The sequence below is a fragment of the Psammomys obesus genome, unplaced genomic scaffold, assembly GCF_907164565.1.
Source record: "Psammomys obesus unplaced genomic scaffold, mPsaObe1.curated_primary_1811, whole genome shotgun sequence".
NCBI lineage: Eukaryota > Metazoa > Chordata > Mammalia > Rodentia > Muridae > Psammomys > Psammomys obesus.
The window spans coordinates 11,972,762-11,999,947 of record NW_026585894.1 but is presented as its reverse complement, the minus strand read 5'-3'; the positions used below and the strand labels follow the sequence as shown (position 1 = coordinate 11,999,947).

Genomic DNA, 27,186 nt, shown 5'->3' with positions numbered 1-27,186 from the left:
CATGGTTATATACTAAAACCAATCTCATGACTATGCAGTCATCTCAGAAAGTACAAGTAAAGTGTACCATATTTCTCCATGCATTTTCTACATTCTTATATTCTCATTAAAGAATTTGCAGCAAGTTTAATACTAAAGTAAATCAAGGATATTTTGAAAATAAACCTCTTGGCCAAAAGAAAAACAAAAATCTACAAGTGCACACATATACCTACATCTGAGAGTTTGTGAATAAAGTAGTAGTGATCTCCCATGGGTCTTTCAGAATCTGAATTTTGAAAAGAAGGCAAACTACCATAGTGCCTTCCAAAAACATTGAGGAACCTAGAGGTAATGGCACTCATTTATCTGAAAAGGCAAGTATTATTCTTTCAGAGTCCTTAGGTCTGGAATGAAAAGAGAATGTCTTGTCCTAGAAACTCGGGTTAATCATACATCTCTACTTGCTCCCAAAGAGTGTAAAGAAAAAGAATAAGAGAAGTCAGAGTAGGATAGAAAATCAGCAACTCTCTGAACACTAGGCTTCTAATAATTGGTAATTCCAGATCATTATGTGATACAGAGACCCCATTTCAGTAAAGTTTGCAAGACTAATTAATCCTATATGACACAAAATACTTCTTTCCTCAAAATGTTTATAAGCAAACCTTACAAGTAGAAAAAGATAAGTCAAATTTTAAAGATGCATACCTGTTTGGGTCTTCACAATAACACTCATACGTCGGCGGACAGCATCAAAATTTAAGGTGTGGAGAAGCTCATACCTTCAGAAAAGGAAAGATGAAAAAGTGAAATACCTCAACTAAACTGAAATAAGAAAGAGCACATGACTGAAACATCTTAATGAACACAAAACAAAACCTTTCTCTCTGGATGTAGATAGCTAGTTTTGTGTATAACAGGTATTTTCCTTTTTCTTTGAAATTTCCCTGCATGTAGACATGCTGATAATAGCAGTAAAAGCTATTTTCTCACTGTATAACTTTTTTAAAAAAAAAAGACTACATAAGAATGGAAAACAAAGGCAAATTTAGAGGGGTTCTAGTGGGATTGTAATTTTTGGAATGCCTGTTACGGGATGAGACTCTGTGCCAGGTGTTGAGAATTGAGATGAATCTGCCGAAGAACTTACCATATTATAAAGGAGACAAAGGATAAAGAAAATAAGTACATTTCAAGTCTATTAAATACTTCCTTCAATCAAAACACTCAAAAGGAACAGACAGGAGCACAGGAAAAAAAATCAACTGAAAGAATGCTTCTGGAAAGGGGTGTATACTAGATTCTAAAAGAATGATATGATGAAGAAAGATGAATGCTTTTATACATGTTATTCCCTGTGCTCTAAGTCATAGTCCCCTTTCTCCTATGAAAAGTATCTTTTCCTAACCCAACTATCTTTATACAAAACTCTGAAATGGGAGAATACAGTTCAATAGTTCAATATTTAAAGGTACGTAAGTTTTCTTTCTGTTCTGATTCTATTTAATGTTCACAATTGGGTTAAAAATGACAAACATCAAAACACAGAGCTACTTACTCTTCTATTTCTTTTCTTTGGTTCTCTACTCTTATATGTCCATTCCAGTTTCCCAAAAATGTGAACCCAAACCTATCAAAAACAATAAAAAGACTTGTGTATGTTTAAGAAACAATTTTTTGTTACCTTAACATTACCTATCCTTACAAACTCTTTTCTTCTTTTAAATGATCTTAATCTCCAATTGTATTTCCCTTTTCAAGATGAGGTGATAACAAAGAGTAAGGTAATGACTGACTAGATGAGAAAGAGACAATTTTTAATTCTAATTTGCAGCAAACACAGTATGTGGTCCCTTAGTTACTTAGTCATCTTGAATCCCACAGGTAAATTGGATTGTCAGTTACCAAATAGCCTCAAAATTTCTGGCAGCACTCAGAAAGAATGTGTTTTAGAAAAGCTACAACTGTTATATGATTTATAAAATATAATATGGCAATTTGGACTTATGACTAGGGTATATAAATGAGGCAAGCCAAACAAATGCATCATTATTTTCTTTTTGAACTTACATTATAGGAGAGACACATGATAGAATTACTGAAATAAATGAAAAGACATCAGATGAACTCTTATCCTCCTGTGGTTTCCAGTTTTTCAGAAATACAAGAAATACATACTTTTTAGCTCCTTTCACCAAAGCTATTTCATCTGGTGAGGAGGAGATATATGTGAATTCAGTTGCTTCTGTAGGTCCATCAACAGAATCATTTGTTTTAATTTCTACGGTGTGACATAAGCACAGGGCACGCAGAAATAGTTCTTCTCGGTTCTGTGGAACAGAAACATAACAATTACTATTATTTTAATTTTTATCAGTAGCTAACCAGAAAGTGAACAAATAAAAGGTAACATTCTGTTACCTTAATAACATCTCTAAGACACCAAGTAACAGAAATTTAGCAATTCCTAATACTCAAACAACTATATAGCAACTAACAGAATTACTGGTTCCTAGTCAGCATCCTTGGAATATTCATTAACTCATTCAGGTTAATGTAGTATTACCTACACCTAAGGAAGTGACCCCTTCACGGCCTAAGAGGTAGTTATGTGTCTAAGACACAATCTAGCAACTGCTCATTTGTAAGAAATCTTTGATTCATTTAACATGTAAATTCTAGAAATTGAAAGATTTGAAGAGGCAACAATCTTAGAGGAGCTGATTTTAAAAAACAAAGCAAATCCATACATAGACAAGTTAATGTTTTGTTCAAGTGCCATTTCTCACATTCAACTTTTAAGTTCTAGTTGTTTACAAATGCTAAAGGTGTTAATAAAAGAAAAGTGTAGTCAAAAAAAAAAAAGGACTATTGGGGAGGAGGTCCTCCCCAATCAGTGGCCTTGGAAAGGGCAGGGAGGAGATGAGGGAGTGAGGGAGGGATTTGGGAGGGAATGAGGGAGCTTGATACAGCTGAGATAAAGAGTTAATAAAATGTAACTAATAATAAAAAATAAAATAAAATAAAATGGGAAAAAAGGATTATTTAAAACTCTGTATCGTGCACCTATTAGAAATTCTGTATTTATAATATACACTGGTAAAACATGCCTACAAAGATTTGATTTCACAGGTAAAATATTAACAGAAAACATGTCACCTTATCTGCTTTGTCAAAATATGTTAAGGGCCCATCAGTCTGAGATAATCCATCAACTTCCTGAGTTGGGCCTTTATATTTGTGCCCATCTATGCAGCATTCAATGAATTCCATGCTATTTTCAGTGAGTGTTCCAGTCTTATCTGTAAATACATAATCCACCTAAAAACAAGGGCATAAACAAACATTTTCTTTAGTATTGGTTAAATTTTAGTTAGCTAGAGGAAGAGAGTCGTATTTCCATAGCTACGGAAACCACCTCTTCTAAGACTTGTCAAATGTTGGAATTATAGATGCAGGATTATCAAATGAATAAGAACGTTGTAAGCATTTTCAAAGATACTGAATTTTACTTAAATGTAGACTAACAGGATGGAAAACTATGACTATTTTATTAATGTAGACACCTTTAATTTAATCCTTCATTAAAATTTTTGTATGGTCAAGTAAAAAATCAATTTTCCAAGAGGGAAACAATATAGTGAGCACCCCCTAACTGCCATGCGCAAAAACCAAAGGGGGGAAATGTAATAGAAATGTACCTGGCATATAATAAAATAAAAGAAAAACTGATAAAACCATTTTCTTCCTTGAAAAGTACAATTAAAATTTTATTTAATTTTATAAATTAATTGGGTGTATGTTTGTGTGTGCATGCCATCACATACAACATGCATGTAATACACAGATAGAGGTTGGAGGTCAACTTGTAGAAGACAGTTGTCTCCTTCCATCATGTAGTATCCAGAGATCAATCTTAGGTCATCAGGCTGTTGACAAGCATCTTTTCCTGGGGAATTATCTTGTCAGGACAATTTTCAATAAAAACACTGCACTGAAGTAAAAGTATTACAACTATAGAACATATAAGACAGAAGAAAGAGAAATGTTAACAGTTACCTAGTTAGAAGATAAAAAAGGTAAATGGTGATACTGAGACTGATACTCCAACCAAGGACTATGCATGGAGATAACCTAGAACCCCTGCACAGATGTAGCCCATGGCAGCTCAGTCTCCAAGTAGGTACCCTAGTAAGGGGAACAGGGACTGTCTCTGACATGAACTGATTGGCCTGCTCTTTGATCACCACCCTCTAAGGGGGGGAGCAGCCTTACCAGGCCACAGAGGAAGACAATACAGCCACTCCTGATAATACCTGGTAGATTAGGATCAGAAGGAAGGAGAGGAAGACCACCCCTATCAGTGGACTAGGAGAGGGGCATGTGTGGAGAAGGGGGAGGGTGGGTGAGATTGGGAGGGGAAAAGGATGGGAGCTATGGGGGGGATACAAAGTGAATAAAGTATAATTAATAAAAATTAAAAAAAGTCAAAGCACCAAAAAAAATTACATAAATTTTCCCATGCCTATTTCTCAGATACTCCTCAAAAATGTTTCCAAATTAAAAGCTTAAAATATAATATGTATGTATATTTTTACAAATAATGTAATATATGCTAAAGACATAAATTTTTCATTACAATAAATCATTTTGAGTACTTCCATTTTATTTCAGTTATCTATTCTATTTATAACACCTGCATTTTAGAAACCCACAATTTTATTCTCCGTTTTGATAATTTATGCTTAAATAGTTAAAATTATGGGCTGACAGGAACAAGTATAAGCAGAAGATTAAGTTTTTATTATGTAAGGAAAAAAAGAGATGAACTCCAGCAGTAGTTGCTAATTATTTTTCAAAGCTTTTCATGGCAGTGGCACTGACACAATAAAGCATTTTCGTCTTTTTTTCCTATTAGCCAGCCATTTTTGAATTTTTTTTAAAAATGATCCTAGTGGTATCACTTTTGTATCATTTAGATTTTTCTAAATAAACTAAAATTCTTTGGGGTTTTCTATTCCTGATCAAAAATATTTACTTCCATTTTCCATGAATCCTGGGTTCCCATTCAGAATCTCTTTTTTGTGTGCATATATGTGGTAGTCAGAGGAGAACTTTGGATATTGTTCTCCAGAAGCTGTCTTTCTCTCTTTTTCACTAGGGTCTCTAACTGATCTCAAGGAAGCTTGGCTAGCCAGTCACTTAGTCAGGGATCTGCTTATCTCCATGTCCCCAGTGATTGGGTTATAGTGCATGCTGCCACAGGCCTTTTGTAGGTTATTCCCATGGATAGAACTTATATTTTTGCTCTTCTAAAGGAAGCACTTTACTGACTGAGCTATCTTTCTAGCCCTCTTTCAGAATCTCTTTGCATTAGTTTTAAAGGTGTTAACCTCAAAACAAAATGTAGAATTCCTTTGCCTCTGTGGAACAGTTTGGACAGTAAAGATCAACAAACAGCAAATCATAAGTAAAGGCCAGCAAACTATAAACTAAAACATGCATTGTATTTGCAGTTATAAATTCCTAAGCGAGGGGCCAAGATGGCGGCAACGGGAAAACACCATGTCTGAGAAGCGGAGCGACACAGGAGACTGAACTCTGGGCCCTAAAACAATAGCGATCTACCTTGTTTCCCAGGTGAGGGGAGGCGCCCACGGCGTGGGAAGCGGTTGGGTCCACTCTCGGCTGCCCAGCCAGAACAAGAAAGAGAACCCAGCAACGCGGGTTTTGGGTCTCCGGGCTGGTGCCGCAAGCCTGCTTATCACGATCAATTTCCCAGTCTGATTGGTGGGCACAAGGGGGCCTAAGACTGCGAGTCCCAGTCGCAAAAAAAAAACCCACGGGGAAGGAAAGTTGCCAGACTGCTCACGGGTCACCCAGTCTTTCCCTGGAAGGTCTCTCTGACCACGACCGGTACCTGCCACCATCACAACTGAGCTCCCGCGGAGGGCGAATAGCAGCTGCGCGCCCAGCTCAAAATCCCTACTCCCTCTTCGGAGGAGGCAGAAGGTGCCCAACAGAATCTGCCACAGACCACATTGTCTGTACCCCAACCCGAGATCGGGGCTGAGAAAACCCAATCCTTTCGGGCACTCCCCCAAACGCCGCCATCACCCTGCCTCAGCGGAGCAGAAGGATAAAGAGGTGCACAGCAGCTTCACAGTGCCGGAACTCCAGTGCTGCCTGCCGCTCCTAGCAAACAAAATACAGCTCGGAATCTGGGACTGTGGTCAGTCTACACGTCCTGAGATTATCCTGGGTCCAGCGAAATAAGGTCTAGCAGCAAGTTCTACACCGGCGCCAAGCAGAGAAATGCCGCCTGCTCAGGGCTCAGAATCCGACTGAGAAGCCCCAACCCCTGCTGGCACTCCCCTGAGAGCACCTCCATAAGCTCGCCCTAGCAGAGGAGAAGGTCAGAGGGGAAGGACAGAGAGGCAGCCTGCCAAGGACACAGCACCCTCTCTACAGCGGCCCCTAGCAGAGAAACCCAAGCTCTGGATCTGAGGACACTCAACCCTACCCGGTACTCTCTTGGGATCAGCAAACATAGATTCTACTGCTAGGCTGCTTCTGGCAGAGAGATCTGGGCCCGGGATCTGGGATTGAGTACACTCACCCTAACTCTTTCCCGCGCCACCCAGGGACCAGTCAACACAACCCCTCCTGGCAGAGGGAAAGAACAAAGAGGCAGCACACAGGAAAGGTGGACACCGAGTCCTGCGGCCAGTGTCACAGAGCTGACTGTTACCCTACCTGTGCACTTCTGCAGCAGGACCAAAACTGAGAGTAGTGAGCATTCCTGTGCATTCCAACTGGTCCTGCAAGAGAGTGAGTGAGCCTTCTAGGGAGAGATTGCCCTAAGACCCAGGGCCTCTCCACAGAAGCAACCAGACGAGATCCCTGCCACCCACACTCCTAGTGTGGGCATCAGAGGGATTCTTAGGATAGCGACCCCAACATTGTAGCCTCTGCCTTGCGGGTCCACCAGTGTAATCCAGGCAAACAATCCCTGGATCTCAGTCAGAACTGCATAATAGTGGCTTCCAGGCCACTGCAATAGTCAGACAATCCGCGCATGCACACTGCGCCCGCTAAAAGCGCACGAGAATAGCGCCAGCATCACATTCTTTACTTAGGCAAAACTGAAAACACAGTGCACACCCCCAAAGCAGTGAACCTCTCTCATCTTCCTGAAAAAACAGTCCAGAAAACAGAAAGAGAGGATCATAGCGCAAACTACAATCTCGAGGAACAACCAGTGAGGATTATAAATAACCAGATGGCTAGAGGCAGACATAAGAACACTCCCAACAAAAATCAGGACATAATGACCTTACCAGCAACCCCACAAAACAATGGGCACTTCAATTCACTAGATATACAAGAAAATGACATCAAAACTATGTTTCTCCAGCTATTAGAAGCCCATAAATATGAAATGAACAAGGCCCTCAGAAAAAATAACCAAAGAAATCGACACTAACCAAGAGGAAACAAATCGTGCTCTCAGAGAAATGACCACGAAAATTGAGGCAAACAGAGAAGAAATGCACAAAGCTCTCAAAGAAATGTCCACACAAATGAAGGCAAATAAAGAAGAAATAAACAAAGCTCTCAAAGAAATACAGGCAATTATACCCAAAGAAGTAGAGGCACAATTAGTGATACATAGAGAGGAAATGGACAAAAAAATAGAAGCAATCATTGAAAAGCAGGAGTCCACATTCAAACAGATGAAGGAAATGGTGCAAGACATGAAAACAGAATTAGAATCAATAAAGAAAACACAAATAGAAAAAAACCAGGAGCTGGAGAACATAGAGAAAAGATCAGGAACTACAAAGGTAAGCATCACCAACAAAATACAAGAGATGGAAGAAAGAATCACAGGAGCCGAAGATACACTTGCGGAAATTGACAAGTCTCTCAAAGAAAAAATAAAATCAGAAAAGTTCCAAACACAAAACATCCAAGAAATCAAGGACACCATGAAAAGACAAAACCTAAGAATAATAGGAGTAGAAGAAAAAGAAGACATCAGGCTCAAAGGTCCGGAAAATATTTTCAAGAAAATTATAGAAGAAAACTTTCCCATAAACATACAAGAGGCCTACAGAACACCAAGTAGACTAGACCAGAAAAGAAATTCTTCACGTCACATCATAGTCAAAACACTGAACCTACAAAACAAAGAAAAAATTCTAAAAGCAGCAAAGGAAAAAGGCCAAGTAACATATGAAGGTAGACCTATCAGAATCACACCAGATTTCTCAACAGAAACTACGAAAGCCAGAAGGGCCTGGGCAGAAATCATACAGTCCTTAAGGGACCACAGATTCCAACCCAGACTACTATACCCAGCAAAACTTTCAATCAACATAGACGGAGAATTCAAGATATTCCAAGACAAAACCAAATTTAAACAATATCTACATAGTAACCCAGGTCTACAGAAGTTACTAGAAGGGAAACTCCAAACCAAAGAAAACAACTACATCGAAGGAAACAGAGGAAATAGATAACTACACACACAAAAAAAACAAAAAACAAGACAAGTAATGAAACTCAGTGACACCACCAACACCACATCTAAAGTAAGTAACAATTGTTTGTCACTAGTTTCTATCAACATCAACGGACTCAACTCCCCAATGAAAAGACACAGACTAACAGAATGGTTGTGGAAACAGGATCCATCATTCTGTTGCATCCAAGAAACACACCTATGCAACAAAGAAAAACACTACCTCAGAGTAAAGGGCTGGAAAAATGTCTTTCAAGCAAATGGTTCCAGAAAACAAGCGGGAGTAGCCATCCTAATATCTAATAAAATAGACTTTCAACCCAAGTTAATCAAAAAAGATAAGGACGGCCACAATATTCTCATCAAAGGAAAAATCCACCAGGAGGACATCACAAATTTGAATATCTATGCCCCAAATACAAGAGCACCTACATTCGTAAATGAAACAATATTAAAGCTTAAATCACACATTGATCCTAAAACCCTAATAGTAGGAGACTTCAACACTCCACTCTCACCAAGGGACAGATCAACTAGACAGAAAACAAATAGGGAAATAAAAACACTTACAGAGACCCTAAATCAAATGGACCTAATAGACGTCTACAGATCTTTACATCCAAACTCAAAAGAGTATACCTTCTTTTCAGCACCTCATGGAACCTTCTCCAAAATAGACCATATAGTTGGTCATAAAGAAAGCCTCAACAGATACAAAAAGATTGAAATAATCCTTTGTATTCTATCTGACCACCATGAACTTAAGCTGGACCTCAACAGCAACAGAAATAACAAACAGCCTACACGCACATGGAAACTGAACAACCTGTTACTCAACGACAGCTGGGTTAAGGAAGAAATAAAGAAATAAATTAAAGACTTCCTAGAATTCAATGAAAATGAAGGCACAACATACCCAAATTCATGGGACACATTGAAAGCAGTGCTCAGTTGAAAATTTATAGCACTAAGTGCCTGCAAGAAGAAATTTGTAACATCACATACAAACAACTTAATGGCCCAACTGAAAACCCTAGAAAAAAAAAAGAAGCAGATACACCCAAGAGGAGCAGAAGGCTGAAAATAATCAAACTCAGGGCTGAAATCAATCAATTAGAAACAAATAAAACTATTCAAAGAATCAATGAAACAAAAAGCTGGTTCTTTGAGAAAATCAACAAGATAGACAAACCCTTAGCCAAACTAACTAAAAAGCAGAGAGAATCTATCCAAATCAACAAAATCAGAGATGAAAAGGGTGACATAACTACAGACACAGAGGAAATTCAAACAATCATTAGGTCATACTACAAAAGCCTATATGCCACAAAATTTGAAAATCTAAATGAAATGGACAATTTTCTTGATAGATTCCATCTTCCAACATTAAGTCAAGATCAGGTAGAAAGACTGAACAGCCCAATATCCCCCAAGGAAATTGAAGCAGTCATTCACAGTCTCCCCTCCAAAAAAAGCCCTGGGCCAGATGGTTTCAGCGTGGAATTCTACCAGACCTTCCATGAAGTGCTCACACCAATTCTCCTCAAACTATTCCACAAAATAGAAACAGAAGGTACATTACCAAACTCATTCTATGAAGCAACAGTCACCCTGATACCTAAACCACACAAAGACCGAACAAAAAAAGAGAACTTCAGACCTATCTCTCTTATGAACATTGATGCAAAAATACTCAATAAAATACTTGCAAACCGAATCCAAGAACACATCAAAGATATCATCCACCATGACCAAGTAGGCTTCATCCCAGGCATGCAAGGGTGGTTCAACATACGGAAATCCATCAATGTAATCCACCACATAAACAAACTGAAGGAGAAAAACCACATGATCATCTCCTTAGATGCTGAAAAAGCATCTGACAAAGTCCAACACCCATTCATGTTTAAATTCTTGGAGAGATCAGGAATACAAGGCACATACCTAAACATAGTAAAGGCAATATACAGCAAGCATATAGCCAACATCAAACTCAATGGAGAGAAACTTAAATCAATCCCACTGAAATCAGGGACAAGACAAGGCTGCCCACTCTCTCCCTACCTCTTCAACATAGTACTTGAAGTCCTAGCCAGAGCAATAAGACAACTAAAGAAGATCAAGGTGATACAAATTGGAAAGGAAGAGGTCAAAGTGTCACTATTCACAGATGATATGATAGTATATCATCTGTGTACATATACACATCATAGTACATATCATCATGAGTGACCCCAAGAATTCAACCAGAGAACTCCTCCAGTTGATAAACACCTTCAGCAAAGTGGCAGGATACAAAATCAACTCAAAAAAATCAGAAGCCCTCCTGTATACCAAAGACAAAATGGCCGAGAAAGAAATTAGGGAAACAACACCCTTCACAATAGCCACTAACCACATAAAGTACCTTCGGGTGACACTAACCAAGCAAGTGAAAGACCTGTTTGAGAAAAACTTCAAGTCTCTGAAGAAAGAAATTGAAGAAGATATCAGAAGATGGAAAGATCTCCCGTGCTCATGGATTGGTAGGATTAACATTGTTAAAATGGCCATCCTGCCAAAAGTAATCTACAGATTCAATGCAATTCCCATCAAAATACCAACTCAATTCTTTACAGACCTTGAAAAAAAGATTCTCAGCTTCATATGGAGAAACAAAAAACCCAGAATCTCCAAAACAAACCTGTACAACAACAGATCATCTGGAGGTATCTCCATCCCCGATCTCAAGTTGTACTACAGAGCAATAGTAATAAAAACTGCATGGTATTGGCATAAAAACAGAAAGGAGGATCAATGGAACCGCATAGAAGACCCAGAAATAAACCCACACACTTAGGAATACTCGATTTTTGACAAAGAAGCCAAAACCATTCAATGGAAAAAAGACAGCATCTTCAACAAATGGTGCTGGTCCAACTGGATGTCCACATGCAGAAAAATGAAAATAGATCTATATTTATCACCTTGCACAAAACTAAAGTTCAAGTGGATCAAAGACCACAACATAAAACCAGATACTCTAAGTCTGTTAGAAGAAAAAGTGGGGAACAGCCTAGAACTCATTGGCACAGGAGACAACTTCCTGAACAGAACACCAACAGCACAGGCTCTAAGAGCAACAATCAATAAATGGGACCTCATGAAACTGAAAAGCTTCTGTAAAGCAAAGGACACTGTCATCAAAACAAAACGCCTGCCTACAGATTGGGAAAGAATCTTCACTAACCCTTTATCTGACAGAGGACTAATATCGAGTATATACAAAGAACTAAAGAAGCTGAAAAGCAGCAAACAAAGTAATCCAATTAAAAAATGGGGAACAGAGCTAAACAGAGAATTCTCGACAGAGGAATATCGAATGGCAGAGAAACACTTGAAGAAATGCTTATCCTCATTAGCCATCAGGGAAATGCAAATCAAAACGACCCTGAGATATCACCTTACACCCATCAGAATGGCCAAAATGAAAAACTCAAGTGACAACACATGCTGGAGAGGTTGTGGAGAAAGGGGAACCCTCCTCCGCTGCTGGTGGGGATGTAAACTGGTTCAACCACTCTGGAAATCTATCTGGCGCTTTCTAAGACAATTAGGAATAGTGCTTCCTCAAGACCCAGCTATACCACTGCCAGTTATATACCCAAAGTTTGCCCAAGTACACAAAAGAGATATTTGCTCAACCATGTTTATAGCAGCTTTATTTGTAATAGCCAGAACCTGGAAACAACCCAGATGTCCATCAACGGAGGAATGGGTACAGAAATTGTGGTATTTTTACACAATGGAATACTACTCAGCAATCAAAAAGGAGGAAATCATGAAATTTGCAGGCAAATGGTGGGACCTAGAAAAGATCATCCTGAGTGAAATATCCCAGAAGGGGAAAGACAAACACGGTATATACTCACTTATATAGACCTATAAGATATGATAAACATAATGAAATCTATACACCTAAAAAAGATAATCAAGAGAGCGGACATGGGGTAAGATTATCAATCCTCGTTTTGAAAGACAGATGGGATGCACAGTAAACATTGACAGGAGTCTACTGAGCGCATTTGAAAAACTCTAACTAGCAGTGTTTTCAAAGCAAAGACTCATGACCAAACCTTTGGCAGAGTACAGGGAATCATAAGAAAGAAGGGGAGTTAGTCTGATGAGGAAAGGATAGGAGCTCCACAAGGACCAAACATATCTGGGCACAGGGTCTTTTCTGAGACTGACATGCAACCAAGGACTATGTATGAATGTAACCTAGAACCTCTGCTCAGATGTAGCCTGTGGTAGCTCAGTAACCAATTGGTTTCCCATAGTGAGGGGAACAAGGACTATTTCTAACAGGAACTCAATGACTGGCTCTTTGGCCTCCCCACCCCCCAAGGGAGGAGCAGTCCTGTTAGTCCACAGAGGAGAGCTTTGCAGCCAGTCCTGAAGATACCTGATAAAACAGGATCAGATGAATGGGGAGGAGGTTCCCCCTATCAGTGGACTTGGCAAGGGGCACGGTGGAGATGAGGGAGGGAGGGACTGGGAGGGAATGAGGGATCGGGACATGGCTGGGATACAGAGTTAATAAAATGTAACTGATAAGAAAAAAATAAAATTAAAAAAAATAAAAATAAAAAAATAAATTCCTAAGCAATGTTGATTCTGTCGGCCCTAGAATCAGAATACTAGGGCCATATTTACAGAATCATTTTCATATGCTATACATTCAGGAAAAGTGTAGGGTTAATTGTGATTGATATTAAAAAGTATTTTCATATTTAAAAGATGGGGCCAAAAGGAGAGACTACTGCTTGGCTCTCCCTCATAAACAAATACTTTAATGGTAGCTTTGAGCTGGATGAAAAGGCTCCTTTATCTCAGAAAATTCAAGTTCATCATTTATACATTCGTTGATCTCAGCTATGAAGGAGGCTAAGGTTGGGCATTGCCTAGGACAAGGACTGTCTGAGCTACAGAGTGAGTTCAAGGCCAGCATGGGTAAGATCCTATCTCAAAAAAAATGTTAGAGATACAGCTTAGTAGTTATAGACTTGTCTAGCATGTGTGACATCCTTGATTCAATTTCCAGTTGAAAAGCTAACCATGTATACACACACACACACACACACACACACACACACACACACATACACACACAATCAATTAACCAACCAACTAAACAAACAAACAAACAAACAAAAAAAACCCTATAAATGCTGAAAGCATAGATGATTACTAGACAAGAAATTTCAAGTTTTTAGTTTTTTTTTTCTGTAGGAAATAGAACTCAAGGTTCCATAAATGCTAATCGCTTCAGTACTCCATACTGAAGTACACTACCACATCCTGTTTTAAAAACCTTTTAAAAATGTCTAAGGAGATAATGTTAGTGGGTTGTGTCTTCAGCACACTTGAAAGTAACTGAACAGATAGCAGACCAAATCTCCACCCTATCTGAATGGGTAGCTAATAGGAAACTCTTGAATAGTTGCCTGTATTTGCTTATAGTCTAGTTAAGCATAGCATAGCAAAACAAAACAAAACAAAACAAAATCACCTTTCTCAAAGTGAGAAAGTTTGGATATAAAGAAAAGGAGGAATCACAGTTGTGGCTCACAAATGAATAAATGTATTATGCAATGAGGGCAATCTAATACTACTTAATACCTTAAAGGGGGCTCAGAGAAAGAGATGACAATGTCTCCTAGTTCACTCAAATAAAAGCCTACTACTCCTAATTTTAGAATTGGGTAAGTTTTGGATGAAGCCTACATTTCTCAGTATTCTCACCCTTAGCGGCATTCTGCATAATGAAGTAGAATAATTATTAATGATTGCATAGGATTCTCATAATGTTTCATTATCATTTGAGGTTGTATATCCTCTTGATGTAAAGGGATGGGTGTATTAAAATGGGAACAGATTGCTTTATAACAATAAATACCTATTTATTATCAATCTATGTCTCCTGAATATAACCTAAAAACCTCTGGTAATCCTAGAAAGAGGTATGTATATTTTATATACTAATGAAATGACTGGTAGTCATACATATACATTTTTTAATATGGGCAAGTCATCGGAGAAAGGAAGGCATTAATTAGATGGCTGAAACTTTCACCTCCATCTTGTAACCCCTGGGGTGGGGGGTAAAGAAGTTGAAGGTTAAGCTGATCATCAATGGCTGCTGAGTTAATCATTCTAATACATTTTGCTACTTCTATTGAACCCTCAAAACAAAACAAAACAACTTTTTAGACAGTTGATCCTGTGGAATTTCATGAAGGTTGGCAAACTGGTTGGTCTATACTCTTAGCCATGTACCTTGCCCTATGCACATGTCTTTTATCTGCCTACTCATCTGCATCCTTTCTCATAGCTATTTAAATAAAATGATAAGCAATGTTTTGTTTCCATGAGTTTTTGGGTCATGCTGTCAAAATAATGAGAATCAGTCAAGAGTCTGGTATACTTGATTTAAAGAACCTGCACATATGACTGGCATTTGAATGATAACAATACTGTGGGATTTACCCTTCAATTTATATCTTCAAGTAGACAGTGTTGGACTTGGGAGTTCTCTGGAGAATTTGGCTGGGTGTGTGTGTATAAATCCACTCTATGGCCACAAATTGTGACAATGTTGTGTTGAATTACTCTGAGAGCAGTAAAGGAAAAAAACTTGAATTTTTCTGTTCTTTTTTAAAAAATTCTTTATTAATAACACTTCATTCACTTTGTATCCACCCTGTGGTTCCCTCCCTCCTCCCCTCCCAATCCCTCCCTTCCTCCCCTCTCTGCTTGCATGCCTCTCCCCAAGTCCACTGATAGGGGTGGTCTTCTTTTCCTTCCTTATGATCCTAGTCAATTAGGTCTCATCAGGAGTGGCTGCGTTGTCTTCTCCTGTGGCCTGGCAACGCTGCTTTCCCCTCAGGGGGAGGTAATTAAAGAGCAGGCCAATCAGTTCATGTCAGAGACAATCCCTGTTCCTATTACAATGGAACCCACTTGGATACTGAACTGCCATGGGCTACATCTCTGCAGGGGTCTCCATGCATGGTCCTTGGTTGGAGTATCAGTCTCAGGAAAAGACCTCTGTGCCCAGATATTTTTGGTTCTGTTGCTCTCCTTGTGGAGTTCCTGTCCTCTCCAGATCTTACTGTTTCCCACTTCTTTCATAAGATTCCCTGCACTTTTTCTGCTCTTTTAGTGAAGTTGGTTGCTACACAGGGGTTAGAACTCTTGAACTAGACTGAACACATGAAGTCACCCATCTTATAAGTTAAACAAAACAAATGTCAAATGCTTGAACCTAGGGTAGTGATGGCTCGCACTTACATAATCCTAGTACTCTCAAGGCAGAGGCAGATGGATCCCTGTGAGTTTGAGGTCAGTCTAGTTTCAAGTTCTAGGACAGCCAGGGCTGCACAGAGAAACCTTGATTTGAAAAAAAAAAAAGGCTCTAACCTAAAGGGAACAGTTAAACTAGAGGCTTTATCAGTTATAAACTTTGAGGAAAATCTCTTCACTTTTCTTTGAAGTAAAATACTTGATGTTTAAGACTGAATACAATGAATAAACATAAAGCTTAACAGTATGTCCAACCTACTACATGTGTTGATGAATACTGTGATTCACTTGACCAAAATTACTCTTAAAGATTCTTTCTATTGCCCCTTACTTCCTAATTTTTCTGATTAATTATAACCATACTAATATAGTTAGGTCTATTATGTTTGCCCAAGCAAGTAGTGGATAAATTTGAGTTGTTTTTAACTTCATAATAGTAACTTCAGTACATAGAACACATCCCAGGTACATGTTAGGACTCAAAATAACAATTGTATTGGATTATTGGAATCAGTTTATAATTTAAGAAATATATATATATATATATATATATATATATATATATATATATATATATATATATATATGCTTGCATAATTAGCCACAACATTGGAGAGAGGGATATAAAAGGTTAGTCCCATAATGTTTTCAAGATCCATTAAAACCATTCAGTTTTAAGAAATATTGGTACTTTATCATAAAATTTTATATGATCTCCTAATTGAATTCAGTCTCTTAAATATCTTAAATATTTTGTTTCTTCCAACAAGCACTGTCTCAGTAATGTCTTTTTATACTTTTTTAATACTAACAGGTCATTACAGCAACTATTTACTACGGCCTTTATGGCAATAAACTGATACTACCTTTAGTAGCTTAAAACGCTCTACAGATTGAATTATGACTCATGAAACAGGAAGTTGGTTACACTTAATTTTAAGTGTAACAGTCCATTGAATGCTAAATAGCCTATGAAACTATTTCAAGACTTCTTTGCATTTTCATTCAGGTAGTTTCTATACATACAAGCTAATAATGATTCCAAGTTGTTTAGAAATTGTTTTAATTAAAGGAGTGATCTGCCATTAGCTTTGTGATCTGAAGAAATGATAACCATATCCAGAAATACAGAGTTTGGCTGGGGAACTGAATGGAAATTAAAACAAAAGCTTTAACTTCATTCCACTGATCAAATTTACCAGATCATTACCCAAAGCTCTATTTTATTTCCTATAGTCTTAACACAATCTAGACAATAAGAGCCACACTAAACTATTCTTATAATATGATTACTGGTAAAGAGGAAATCTGAAAGAATGAGGTAAGAGTCCTATCAAGAAGCATCTTCCCTAGACATCCTGTCTGCCTGTTGAACGCATTAAGTTTAAACTACGGAATGACAGCTATTACATTTGCATAAGTAGTTGAGGCTAACTTTAACTTCTCCTTCTGGATAGGGTAAATTCCTATAATTAGGCAACAAACAAGACACACATATACTTGACATCCAGCATAAACTGGTAGCTTCTGCATTCAAATGTCTTCTCATGCCAAAAGCCTATAGAATAATACCTTTCATTGAGATTAAAGTAACTCTTCTAACTTGGCCCTATATGTGGCTGGTATCAACTATGACAGCCCACTTAATCAATGAAAGAATCACTTGGAAATATCTAAGGGAAATGCCACTGATTCACTTATTTCTTGTACTGTTTCAACATTTCTAGAATCTATGAGGAAGGTAGACACCAAGTCTGAGCTATTAGTATATTTGAAGTCAGTTCTAAACAAAATAGTATGTGCAAAGTCCTTTTATCCTGTCAATTCCAATTGTGAAATGGTACTTTGGCTTATGCAAAGGTTGTGTCGAGTGTGGGAAAAGAGGCTGGAGAGAAGGCTCAGTGATTAAGAGCACTGGCTGGTCTTCCAGGGGACAAAAGTTCACTTCCCAGCACCCACATGGCAGCTTATGACCATTTGTAACTCTAATTTTAGAGAATCTGATGCCCTCTTCTGGCTCCCCAAGACACTGTAAACACATATCCAGAAACATACATGCACTCAGGACACTCATACACATAAAATAAAAATAAAGGTTAAAAACAAAAATTTAAAAAGGGAAGATATAGAGAGAATGAGCAGTAAATAGGCTAAATTCAGGCAGATTGGAGGTAAAGATGCAAATCAGCACCATTTCAAACAAGTGAGCTTTGTTCTAGCATAGTTTCATTGCCTGAATTTGGAAAGCCAAGGCAAGAAGATAACACACACACACACACACACACACACACACACACACACACACACACACAATTTGCCTAGGCTACAAGGTACATTCAAAACCTACCTATGCAAGTAAGCAACTCCTTTCTCAAATTTAAAAGTAAAAGAGAGGTGAATATACTACAACCCAGTTGTAGAGCATTTGCCTACTATTCTTGATATATTAGGTTTAGTCCCCAAAACCAATGAAAACAAAATACTAATGAGTTCCAGGATGGTCAGGTCTACACAAAAGAAAGCCTGTCTCAAAAACAATATAAAACGAAATAAAAAGTCCTTGCTTGAATCACAGGTTATACTGCATTAGAAAATAAATGTGCCTCATTTACCCAATCTGTAGGGAGGTATCCAGAAGCAGAAAGACACACATGTTATATACTCACTTATAAGTGGGTATTAGACATAAGATAAACATACTAAAATCTGTACACCTAAAGAAGCTAAGCAAGAAGGAGAACCCTGGGAAAGATGTTCAATCCTCTTTCAGAAAGGCAAACAGGACAGAAATAGGAAGAAGGAGAAAATAGTGAAAAGGACAGTATATTAGTTTAACCAAAAATTATGTTCTCACCTGACCAAGCTCTTCATTAAGGTCTGATGTGTTAACCAAGGCTCCTTCATTAATTTCTTCATCGAAAAAGTCTTTATCCCATGAAATAAAGAATGAACCTAAAAATTTCTGCATTTCTACTGTGACATACATGGAAACAGGGATAATAAAGTTGAAGAGAACCATAAATGATAAAAAATCGGTGAACATCTTCAAAACCTAAAGTAAGACATAAGTCAGGTTAATCAGATTAACAACTTTCTCAAATGAATACAATATAAAATGTTTTTTTCTATTTCAACACTTAACACACTATTAACATCAAGAACCTTCCTAATAATGCTCCATCACTATAGTCAAAATTATAGTATTAAGAAGATTTTAGAACACTCTGATTTTATCTATATTTTTCAGTGTATGTACTTTCTCCTTTAATACTTTTCACCTCATTAAGTCCTAAGTTCCCCTCACCCATAAACAGGGACATTCAGAGTTCATATGGAGAAACTGCACAAGTTCACATTGAATTAAAATACCAGAAAACTCATTATTTTTTCCAATCTCTTAACAAGAGTTAAAAAAATAAAGCAGACATACATAAAGTAAAAAAAAAAAAAAAAACAAAACCTAAATCAAAAGTTATCATTTTTCTAAGAAGAGTTTCAGTAAAAGGTAGCCTAGTCACATAAGAGTTAATACTTCTCATTGTAAATAAATTACCTTAAAAGTCTCTCGTTCCTTTGGAGTCTTTTGGTTATACCATGGTTCATCATTGTATGGGGTACTTTGCCAAACATACTTTAGAGTTGTGCATACCACAGCTTTGGTCAGTAAGATAAATAAATAAACAATCAAGAAGGCATTAATGGATCTGAAAAATAAGATAATATGTCTAATTATTTAATATATAAACAAGATAAATTTAATTCAATTTTAATTATTTAATACATAAACAATAGAAATTTAAGTCAATTTTAATTTAATTTTAACTAATCTAAAGTGTCTCTTGTATATAGTATATAATCATAGCTCAATTTTTAATGTAAGAACCTTAATTATCACAGCAGAAGAATCACTGTTAAGTGGCAAACTGAAAAACCTAGACCTAAACAGTTTCTTGATCACTAACATTCTCCAAGGTAAAATGTATGGTTAATCAAACATACCTTTAGTAAGGTTCCTATGAAATAACTGGAAATGGAGATATTCATATATACTAGTTCCTATACTCAACCTTTACAGAAGGTGTAGTTTGCTCCTTCTCCTGAAAAACTAAATATTTCAAACTTAAGGTAGAATAGCAAATGTGAACCTCAAGCTCAGCACATATTCTCTTAACATCACTTTACAGCTCAATTCTGGATAAAGCACAATGAATCATATCCATCCCTACAAAGAGAGAAGTGTATCTGGTACCTATAATCCCAGTAGTTGGGAGGCAGAAGCAGAAGAATTAAAAAAATCGAGGTCATCCTCAGCTTATATAGCTAGCTTAAAACCACAATGGGTTTTGTAGTAAAACCTAATGATTGTTTGGATTTCCTCAGTATCTGTTATTATATCCCCCTTTTCATTTCCGATTTAGCTGATTTGGAATGAAAGCAACAGAACCAAGAAATCTGGGCAGAGGGGTCTTTTATGAGACTGATCTCCAACCAAGGACCATGCAAGGAGATAACCTAGAACCCCCGCACAAATGCACCCCATGGCAACTCAGTATCCAAGTGGATACCTTAGTAAGGGGAAGAAGGACTGTCTCTGACATGAACTCAGTGGCTGGCTCTTTCATCACCTCCCCCTGAGGGGAGGTGGGGGGTAACCTTACCAGGCCACAGAGGAAAACAATGCAGCCCACTCCTGATGAGACCTGATAGGCTAGAGTCAGATGAAGGAGAGGAGGACCTACTTATCAGTGGACTTGGAAAGGGGCATGGGAGAAGATGAGGAAGGGAGGGTGGGATTAGGAGGAGATGAGACCGGGGCTACAGCTGGGATACAAAGTGAATAAACTCTAATTAATATAAAAAATAAACAAAATAAAATAAAAAAGAAGTTAAAAAACATATTGGGCTACATGGGACTGTGAAACACAAACAAATAAAAGCCAATAAAAATTAATTAAAAAATAGAAACCTCTGCTAATAGCACCTACCTACCTTAATGATCTACTAATCCAATGTCCATACAAACCATATTGTTGAACAAATATCAACTAAAATACCCCAAATCCAGCAACAAAAGGAAATGAATTTACAGTTTAGGTAAATAGTACCATTTAAAAACTATGTAAGCTTAATTAATTCATCTATTATCTTTAAGAACTTTTCTTCATCTGTAGAAAGAGTCTAATATAAGTTACTTCATGGAGTTATTCAGAGGATTGACTCAAATCAGATACAAATATATTTCAGTAACAAAAAGCAGTGTTCAAAAATGTAGGTGCTTTATTGTGGGTTCTGAATTTCTGCTATTGTTATTTGGAGTTACTGAAGAAATAACTATTTCAATTAATAATGACTAAAAAGAAATTGTGGCACATACTAACTTTTCGACAGCAGAACGTTTCTGAGATTTCCCTTGGTAGTTCAAAGCCATTTTTGTTTCCATTCCAGTGTAAACAGCAACTCCTAAAGAATAGCAGAATATAACAAAAAGGTGGTTATAGGTAAACTTGTTAGCCAACCTTCTACCTGTATGATTCGGTGAATTTTTCATTCCATAAGGGTGAGAATTCTAAGTCTTCTTTCTACTCATCAGCTGATATACCACTTATGTTCATATTGAAGTAGTATAAAGTGTCATATCCATATTAATTTATCATCTGGTAAATTTTCAACATATAAATATACACTGAGAATAAAAGGCAGGTATCTGCCATGTTCACTTTTAAACATGCAATATATATAGGCTTTATGAAATACATTTGTAACAGCATATTTTAAAAGTTGTTCACCATATATCTTCTTGGTATTTTTAAGTGTAGCTCCTTTCAGCAAAAGATTTTCAGGTCCCAAAGACCTAAATAAAAAGAAGCATACTTTATTGAAACAATGTATAACGTCATCAACACTGGGAAAAGATTTTTTTTTTCCCTGACACACATCTATCTCCAAGAGATTCAGAAAGTATCTATTTCTACCATATGCTTACTCCCCAGGATGAGCAGAATGATCGCTCTTTGAAGTGACTTGAGGGTAGCAGCACAGATGGAAGCATAGTGCAGAAGTAGCCAGCAACATGCAGAGGTAAAGAAATGCACAGAAGGATCAGAAGACTATGACTCATAGATAGCAAGACAAGAGCTACAAGAAGTGAGAAATAGAGGGTAACAGATAAAAAGCCTGGCAAGGCAAATGCCAAGCTGCAAAAACACAATGACATCTTTGTAGAGAATAAATCTGAATTCTGGAGGATCAAGGCAAAATGGAAAATCTAAGGCAATTACTTATAAGATAAATGAGGAAAGAAAGCATCCTGTTTGTTTGAATCACCTTATAAATGATTAACCTTATATTTTACTTAGGTCCAAGTAATTTTTCTAGCATGTTGCTCACTGCCTAGACCCTTATTTACTCTCCCATAAAGCACTGTTTTCCAGCTTTATTTTCAACCTTGTCAGAAACTATACAACCAAGGAAAATATATGCAATGTCTAGAACAGTTTTGAAAAAGCAGTCAAGAGGTACAGAGCTCTGTTCTTATTTTTTGATTAAAACCTTTTCTGGCTATAATTATTGTATTTGTGTGGATGCACATGCCAAAGAATGTCTATGTGTAGTAGTCAGAGGAAAACTTTATGAAGTCAGTTCTCTCCTTTCACCTTTAAAGTAAGTTCTGGGAATTGAACTGCGGTAGGTAGGCTTTTGTGGCAAGTGTCTTTATTGGTTGAACCATTGGCTGGTCCCATGGAGCTCTGTTTTTTTGGAAGCACTATACATTATTTCAACAATAATCAGAGCAAACCTACCACCACAACCCTACTAATTATAAGGTTATTTAGTTATATTTTTGTCACTGTATTTAAGGAAAGATGTTTGACTATTTTAGCAGTTTTAAAAGAGAAACATCCCTCCTTTCAAAAGGGTAGATAAAAGGAATAACAAACTAACCTGGCAACAGCCTCAATACTATTACTATAGATATTGATTCGCCCAACAAACCTGTTAAAACAAAACAACATAATAGCAATGTAAAATCCAAATACCAGCAATTGAAAATTCATCAGAGTACAAATAAAAAAATTACATTCTGAATGAATTGAAAATTTTATTAGGCTTCTGGAAATAATTACATTAAAACTATATAATGTTTAAATCTAACCTTTAAAATAATATTACAAATTATAAGAGTATAAACAAAGATTTTAAATTAGCTGAAATTCTATTTGGTATTATACATATACACACTACCGTATTGTATACATTTCTAAAAATAATGTATCGTATACATTTGTTTTAGATTCATGTGAAGAATAATGATTTCTTATAAACAATTTTCAAAAAATGAGTTTTTCAGTGGTTTTTACATGTGAGCCTTGCATATGACTGACAGGGGGTTGAAGGAAGTTTATTAAACCACAGATTTCTAGGTCCTATTTTTTAAACTTTTGTGTCAGATTCTCAAGTTATACTGGTATTGCTCGTCCCAGGCCCAACTTTGGAGACGTACAGACAATGAACACTTGACTTCTACCTTGAAAATGTTGAGTTTGGATCTGGCAATTGATCTGATCCATGCACTTGATATGGCTGGACTTAAGGTAACCTACATTTCTACAAAACAGGATAAAAGACCTAACCTCTACTTAAGGAGACTATTATACTTACTTTGTAATCTGCATTATAGTATTTTATGCATAGAAAATAGTTTTTAGTACTATAACATGTTATATGGTTTAAACACTTTTAAAACATTTTGAGTTTCAAAATATTTTATTAATTTTTTGGAGAAATTCATAAAACTTATTGTATTTTGATCATATTTCACCCCTGCAACTTCTCCTAGATTCATATCCACATCCCTACTAACCCAAATTCATGCTCTCTTTTAAAAACATTGTGTGACCATATGTGTGTCTCTGTGTGAGTTTGTGCATGTTAATACAAGGACCCAAGGAAGCCAGAGGCATCAGATACCATGAAGTTGGAATTATTGGTGGTTAGAAGCAGTCTAATGTATGTGTTATGCATGCTTTTAACCAGAGTTATCTCTGTAGTGCCTCACTTTGAATCACTTTTATATACAAAATATGACGATCTACCTATTCACTCATTCTAATGTTAACTGGATAGATGCTAAAGATACAATAAACTAAAAAGGCATAATCTTTGCCCTAAGAAAGATAAGTGAATTGATAAATACAGTACAAGTGATTGCTACTAGAATATTAGAAATACTTGTTATTCTGAAGTCACATTTCAAGGGATTCAGCTTAGGTATATTAGGATAACCTTGTCTATCCTAAATTCTTCATAATTACGGCAACTAAAAAGACTACAGGTTTCTCTTATATATATGCAAGTATGTGTGTGAAACATATACATATTCTCATGCAGAATAAGCCACCCCTTTTCTGTGATTTCACTGACTTTGCATATATCTCTATTACTATACTATAAGCTTAGCTTCATTAACTGATATCCTTTGCTCATTGAGTTCCTTGAAAGTGGAGATTTTTTTTTTTTTCGTTTGATTCTGGTTTTTCATGACCGGGTTTTTTCTGTGTAACAACTTTGGTTGTCTTGGAATTCGCTCTGTTGACCAGGCAGGCCTTAAACTCATAGAGATACACCTGCCTCTGTCTCCTGAGTGCTTGGATTAAAGGCATTCACCACCACTGGCTGGCTGTGGCTCTCGGTCTTAGTATCATGATGAACATACGAAATAAAGAGAAAATTTTAAAAAAGAAAAAGAGAAAAAAGAATAAGAGGGGGAGAGGAGGATATTTTTCTCTACTGTTCCATATAAGAGTAAAACAAATCCAGCTAGTTGGTCTTCCATTATGACCACCAACATGAATTAACATGATGGCTTGCCTATATAGTGGTTGTTACCTGCAACAGTGGTATAGAATAAAATTAATTAATAACCACAGTAACAAACCCTAATCAAACTAATGAGTCCTAGATTCTAATGACAATTTTTTGACAACCCACAATGAATGATTATCAAAAACCTCTATCTAGGAGCCAGAAGAAAACATACCACTTTACTGGTCTTTGACCTTAATGACTTATGGTAGACAACAGATGGCCTATTTGTAGTCTCCAGTTCATAATCGTCATTAACAAGAAAAGATGGTGTGCCTATTAATTGTATTGTTCCATATCCTCTTTTTGTTTCATGTTGGACAAGATGCAAAATGTTTATTTTTGTTTTAATTAACTCTGGGTACTCCATTAGTCTAATAAATGAGTTTTGGGTAACCATCTAAAAAACGGAAAGCTATTTTTACAAGTAACAAATAAACAAACAAACAAAAAACATAGGATGCCAGGGTCCATAATGATTTATCTTAGGCTGGTAGTGAGCAATGCTGATTTAATTCATTTCCCTTCCCAGAAAAAAAAAAAAAAAAAAAAAAACAGCTTATAAAATATATACAAGATTAACCTGGTAAAAAAACACTGGGTGTTTGTTTGCTGTACTGGTGGCAAAAAAAAAAAAAAAAGCAGAGACATTATTAAAGTGAAACAAGGTACTTCTTACTTATAGAGGTCAGGCTGAGGCTGTTCACATTCAATTGCTGCTCGGAGCTTATCAATGGATTCGGCTGTACACAGTGTAATGGTATCTCGTACTGCATAATGTATCTATAGGAAGGCACAAGATAATCAAATATATATAGTAGTTCTATTGTATAACTGGAAAGCCAAATGATTTCCGAAACAGTATGTTTCAGAGTAAGAGAATATTACAGCAGACTATTACAAATGTTGATAGGCATATCTCACCAAATAAATTGGAGGATACTATTCTTAAACTAAATTACAAATAATTAGATAGGTAACCTTGCCCCAAAATGATTTCAAATGTTTAAAAAAAAACAATTAAAAACATTCCTTGACAATGAGTATTACATTTGTAGCATGCATAAAATTAGCTGATATCCCCATAGAAGATTTTAATTTTTTTTATATATAAAACCAAGATTTGAAAAACAAATTATTACTGGTTCCATTACACAAACAGTTAAAACTGTTACACATGGGTATACTTTATATAGGATCAGGAAGATAATGTTTTATGTTCAATGATTAAGACAGTCTACATATATGTATCACACTCGTAACATATCCAAAAAAAAAAAAAGACAAGGTCCAATGAGCCTATTTATAAGCTGTCAACAAAAGTTAATGCAGATTCAATTATTACACCGTTCATACACAAGGGAAAGCTGTTGACATAGTCTTTGGGTATGTTAGAAAACTTCTTGCTCTACATTTAAAACTACTGCCTTACTTTAAAATTTCTGATTTATTGCCACTTAAAGAAATAAAAGAAAACTGAAAACTTTCTTCCTCTAAACAATATTTTCAAAGTTAGAGAATCTTTTCAAAAATATTTTAATATATTTTTTATTTATTACAATTTATTCACTTTGTATCCCAGCTGTAGTCCCACCCTTGTCCCCTCCCAATCTCTCCATCCCTCATCTCATCCCATGCCCCTTCCCCAGTTCACTGATAGGGGAGGACCTCCTCCCCTTCCATCTGACCCTAGCCAATCAGGTCTTATCAGGACTGTCTTTCATAGTCTTCCTTTGTGGCCTAGTCAGGCTGCAACCCCTCAGGGGAAGGTGATCAAAGAGCAAGCCACTGAGTTCATGTCAAGATTTCTCTATTTTATCTTGATAATCTTTAAAATGCAATTCAGATTGTTTGAAAGATAGAGACACCAGTAACTTAGTGCTATATGCTTGAAACACAGAATCAGTTAAAGAGTAACAAGTAAAACTTTTATTTCATATTCTGAGTCCAACTCCTTAACTTTACAGGGAAAAAATCAAACAAACAAGTGGGAAACCTCCCCAGAGATACACCCAGCAGTGAATCCATTAGTATCACTACTTTTTTTTTTTTTAATCAGGAGATCTCCATGTAGCACTGGCTAGTCTAGAATACCCTATGCAGATCAGGATGGCCTCAATCCTGTAGAATACTGAATGACAAAGGCTGAAAAGTAGTTTTGCAAGAAAGTACCAGAAAAGCAAATTATCTACTATTTTGGGTTCAATTGACTATAACATACTTAAAATTCCTTCTAATTACAATAAACAAAACACTTACTAAACTATATCCTAAGGTATTAAAATGTCAACAAATTACTCCATATTAGATTGTCTATATCACTGGGATAACTCCCTCCCCCCTCCCACTCTCTCTGCCCTTCTCCCTCCTTCCATCCCTCCCTCTCTCTCTTTCTCTGATTGTATGAGAATGGGTATTTGAACTGTATGTGTATCTGTGTACCATTTGTGTGTCTATTGTCTGAGCATGTT

The 27,186-nt window shown here is 36.7% G+C and overlaps 1 protein-coding gene across 3 annotated transcripts in view; it reads right to left on the bottom strand.

The window, feature by feature from the left end:
• Positions 1 to 27,186, bottom strand: part of Atp11c (ATPase phospholipid transporting 11C) — a 230,789-nt gene that overhangs the window by 78,431 nt on the left and 125,172 nt on the right. For all 3 annotated transcript variants that reach the window (XM_055599591.1, XM_055599589.1, XM_055599592.1), the window contains 10 exons: positions 25,395 to 25,498; positions 22,796 to 22,846; positions 21,640 to 21,704; positions 21,232 to 21,313; positions 19,407 to 19,557; positions 18,708 to 18,905; positions 3,142 to 3,303; positions 2,161 to 2,312; positions 1,541 to 1,612; positions 691 to 764 (listed from right to left, as the gene is read on the bottom strand). In XM_055599591.1, the coding sequence (XP_055455566.1) occupies positions 691 to 764; positions 1,541 to 1,612; positions 2,161 to 2,312; positions 3,142 to 3,303; positions 18,708 to 18,905; positions 19,407 to 19,557; positions 21,232 to 21,313; positions 21,640 to 21,704; positions 22,796 to 22,846; positions 25,395 to 25,498 (1,111 nt within the window). The remainder of the gene's footprint in view (positions 1 to 690; positions 765 to 1,540; positions 1,613 to 2,160; positions 2,313 to 3,141; positions 3,304 to 18,707; positions 18,906 to 19,406; positions 19,558 to 21,231; positions 21,314 to 21,639; positions 21,705 to 22,795; positions 22,847 to 25,394; positions 25,499 to 27,186) is intronic.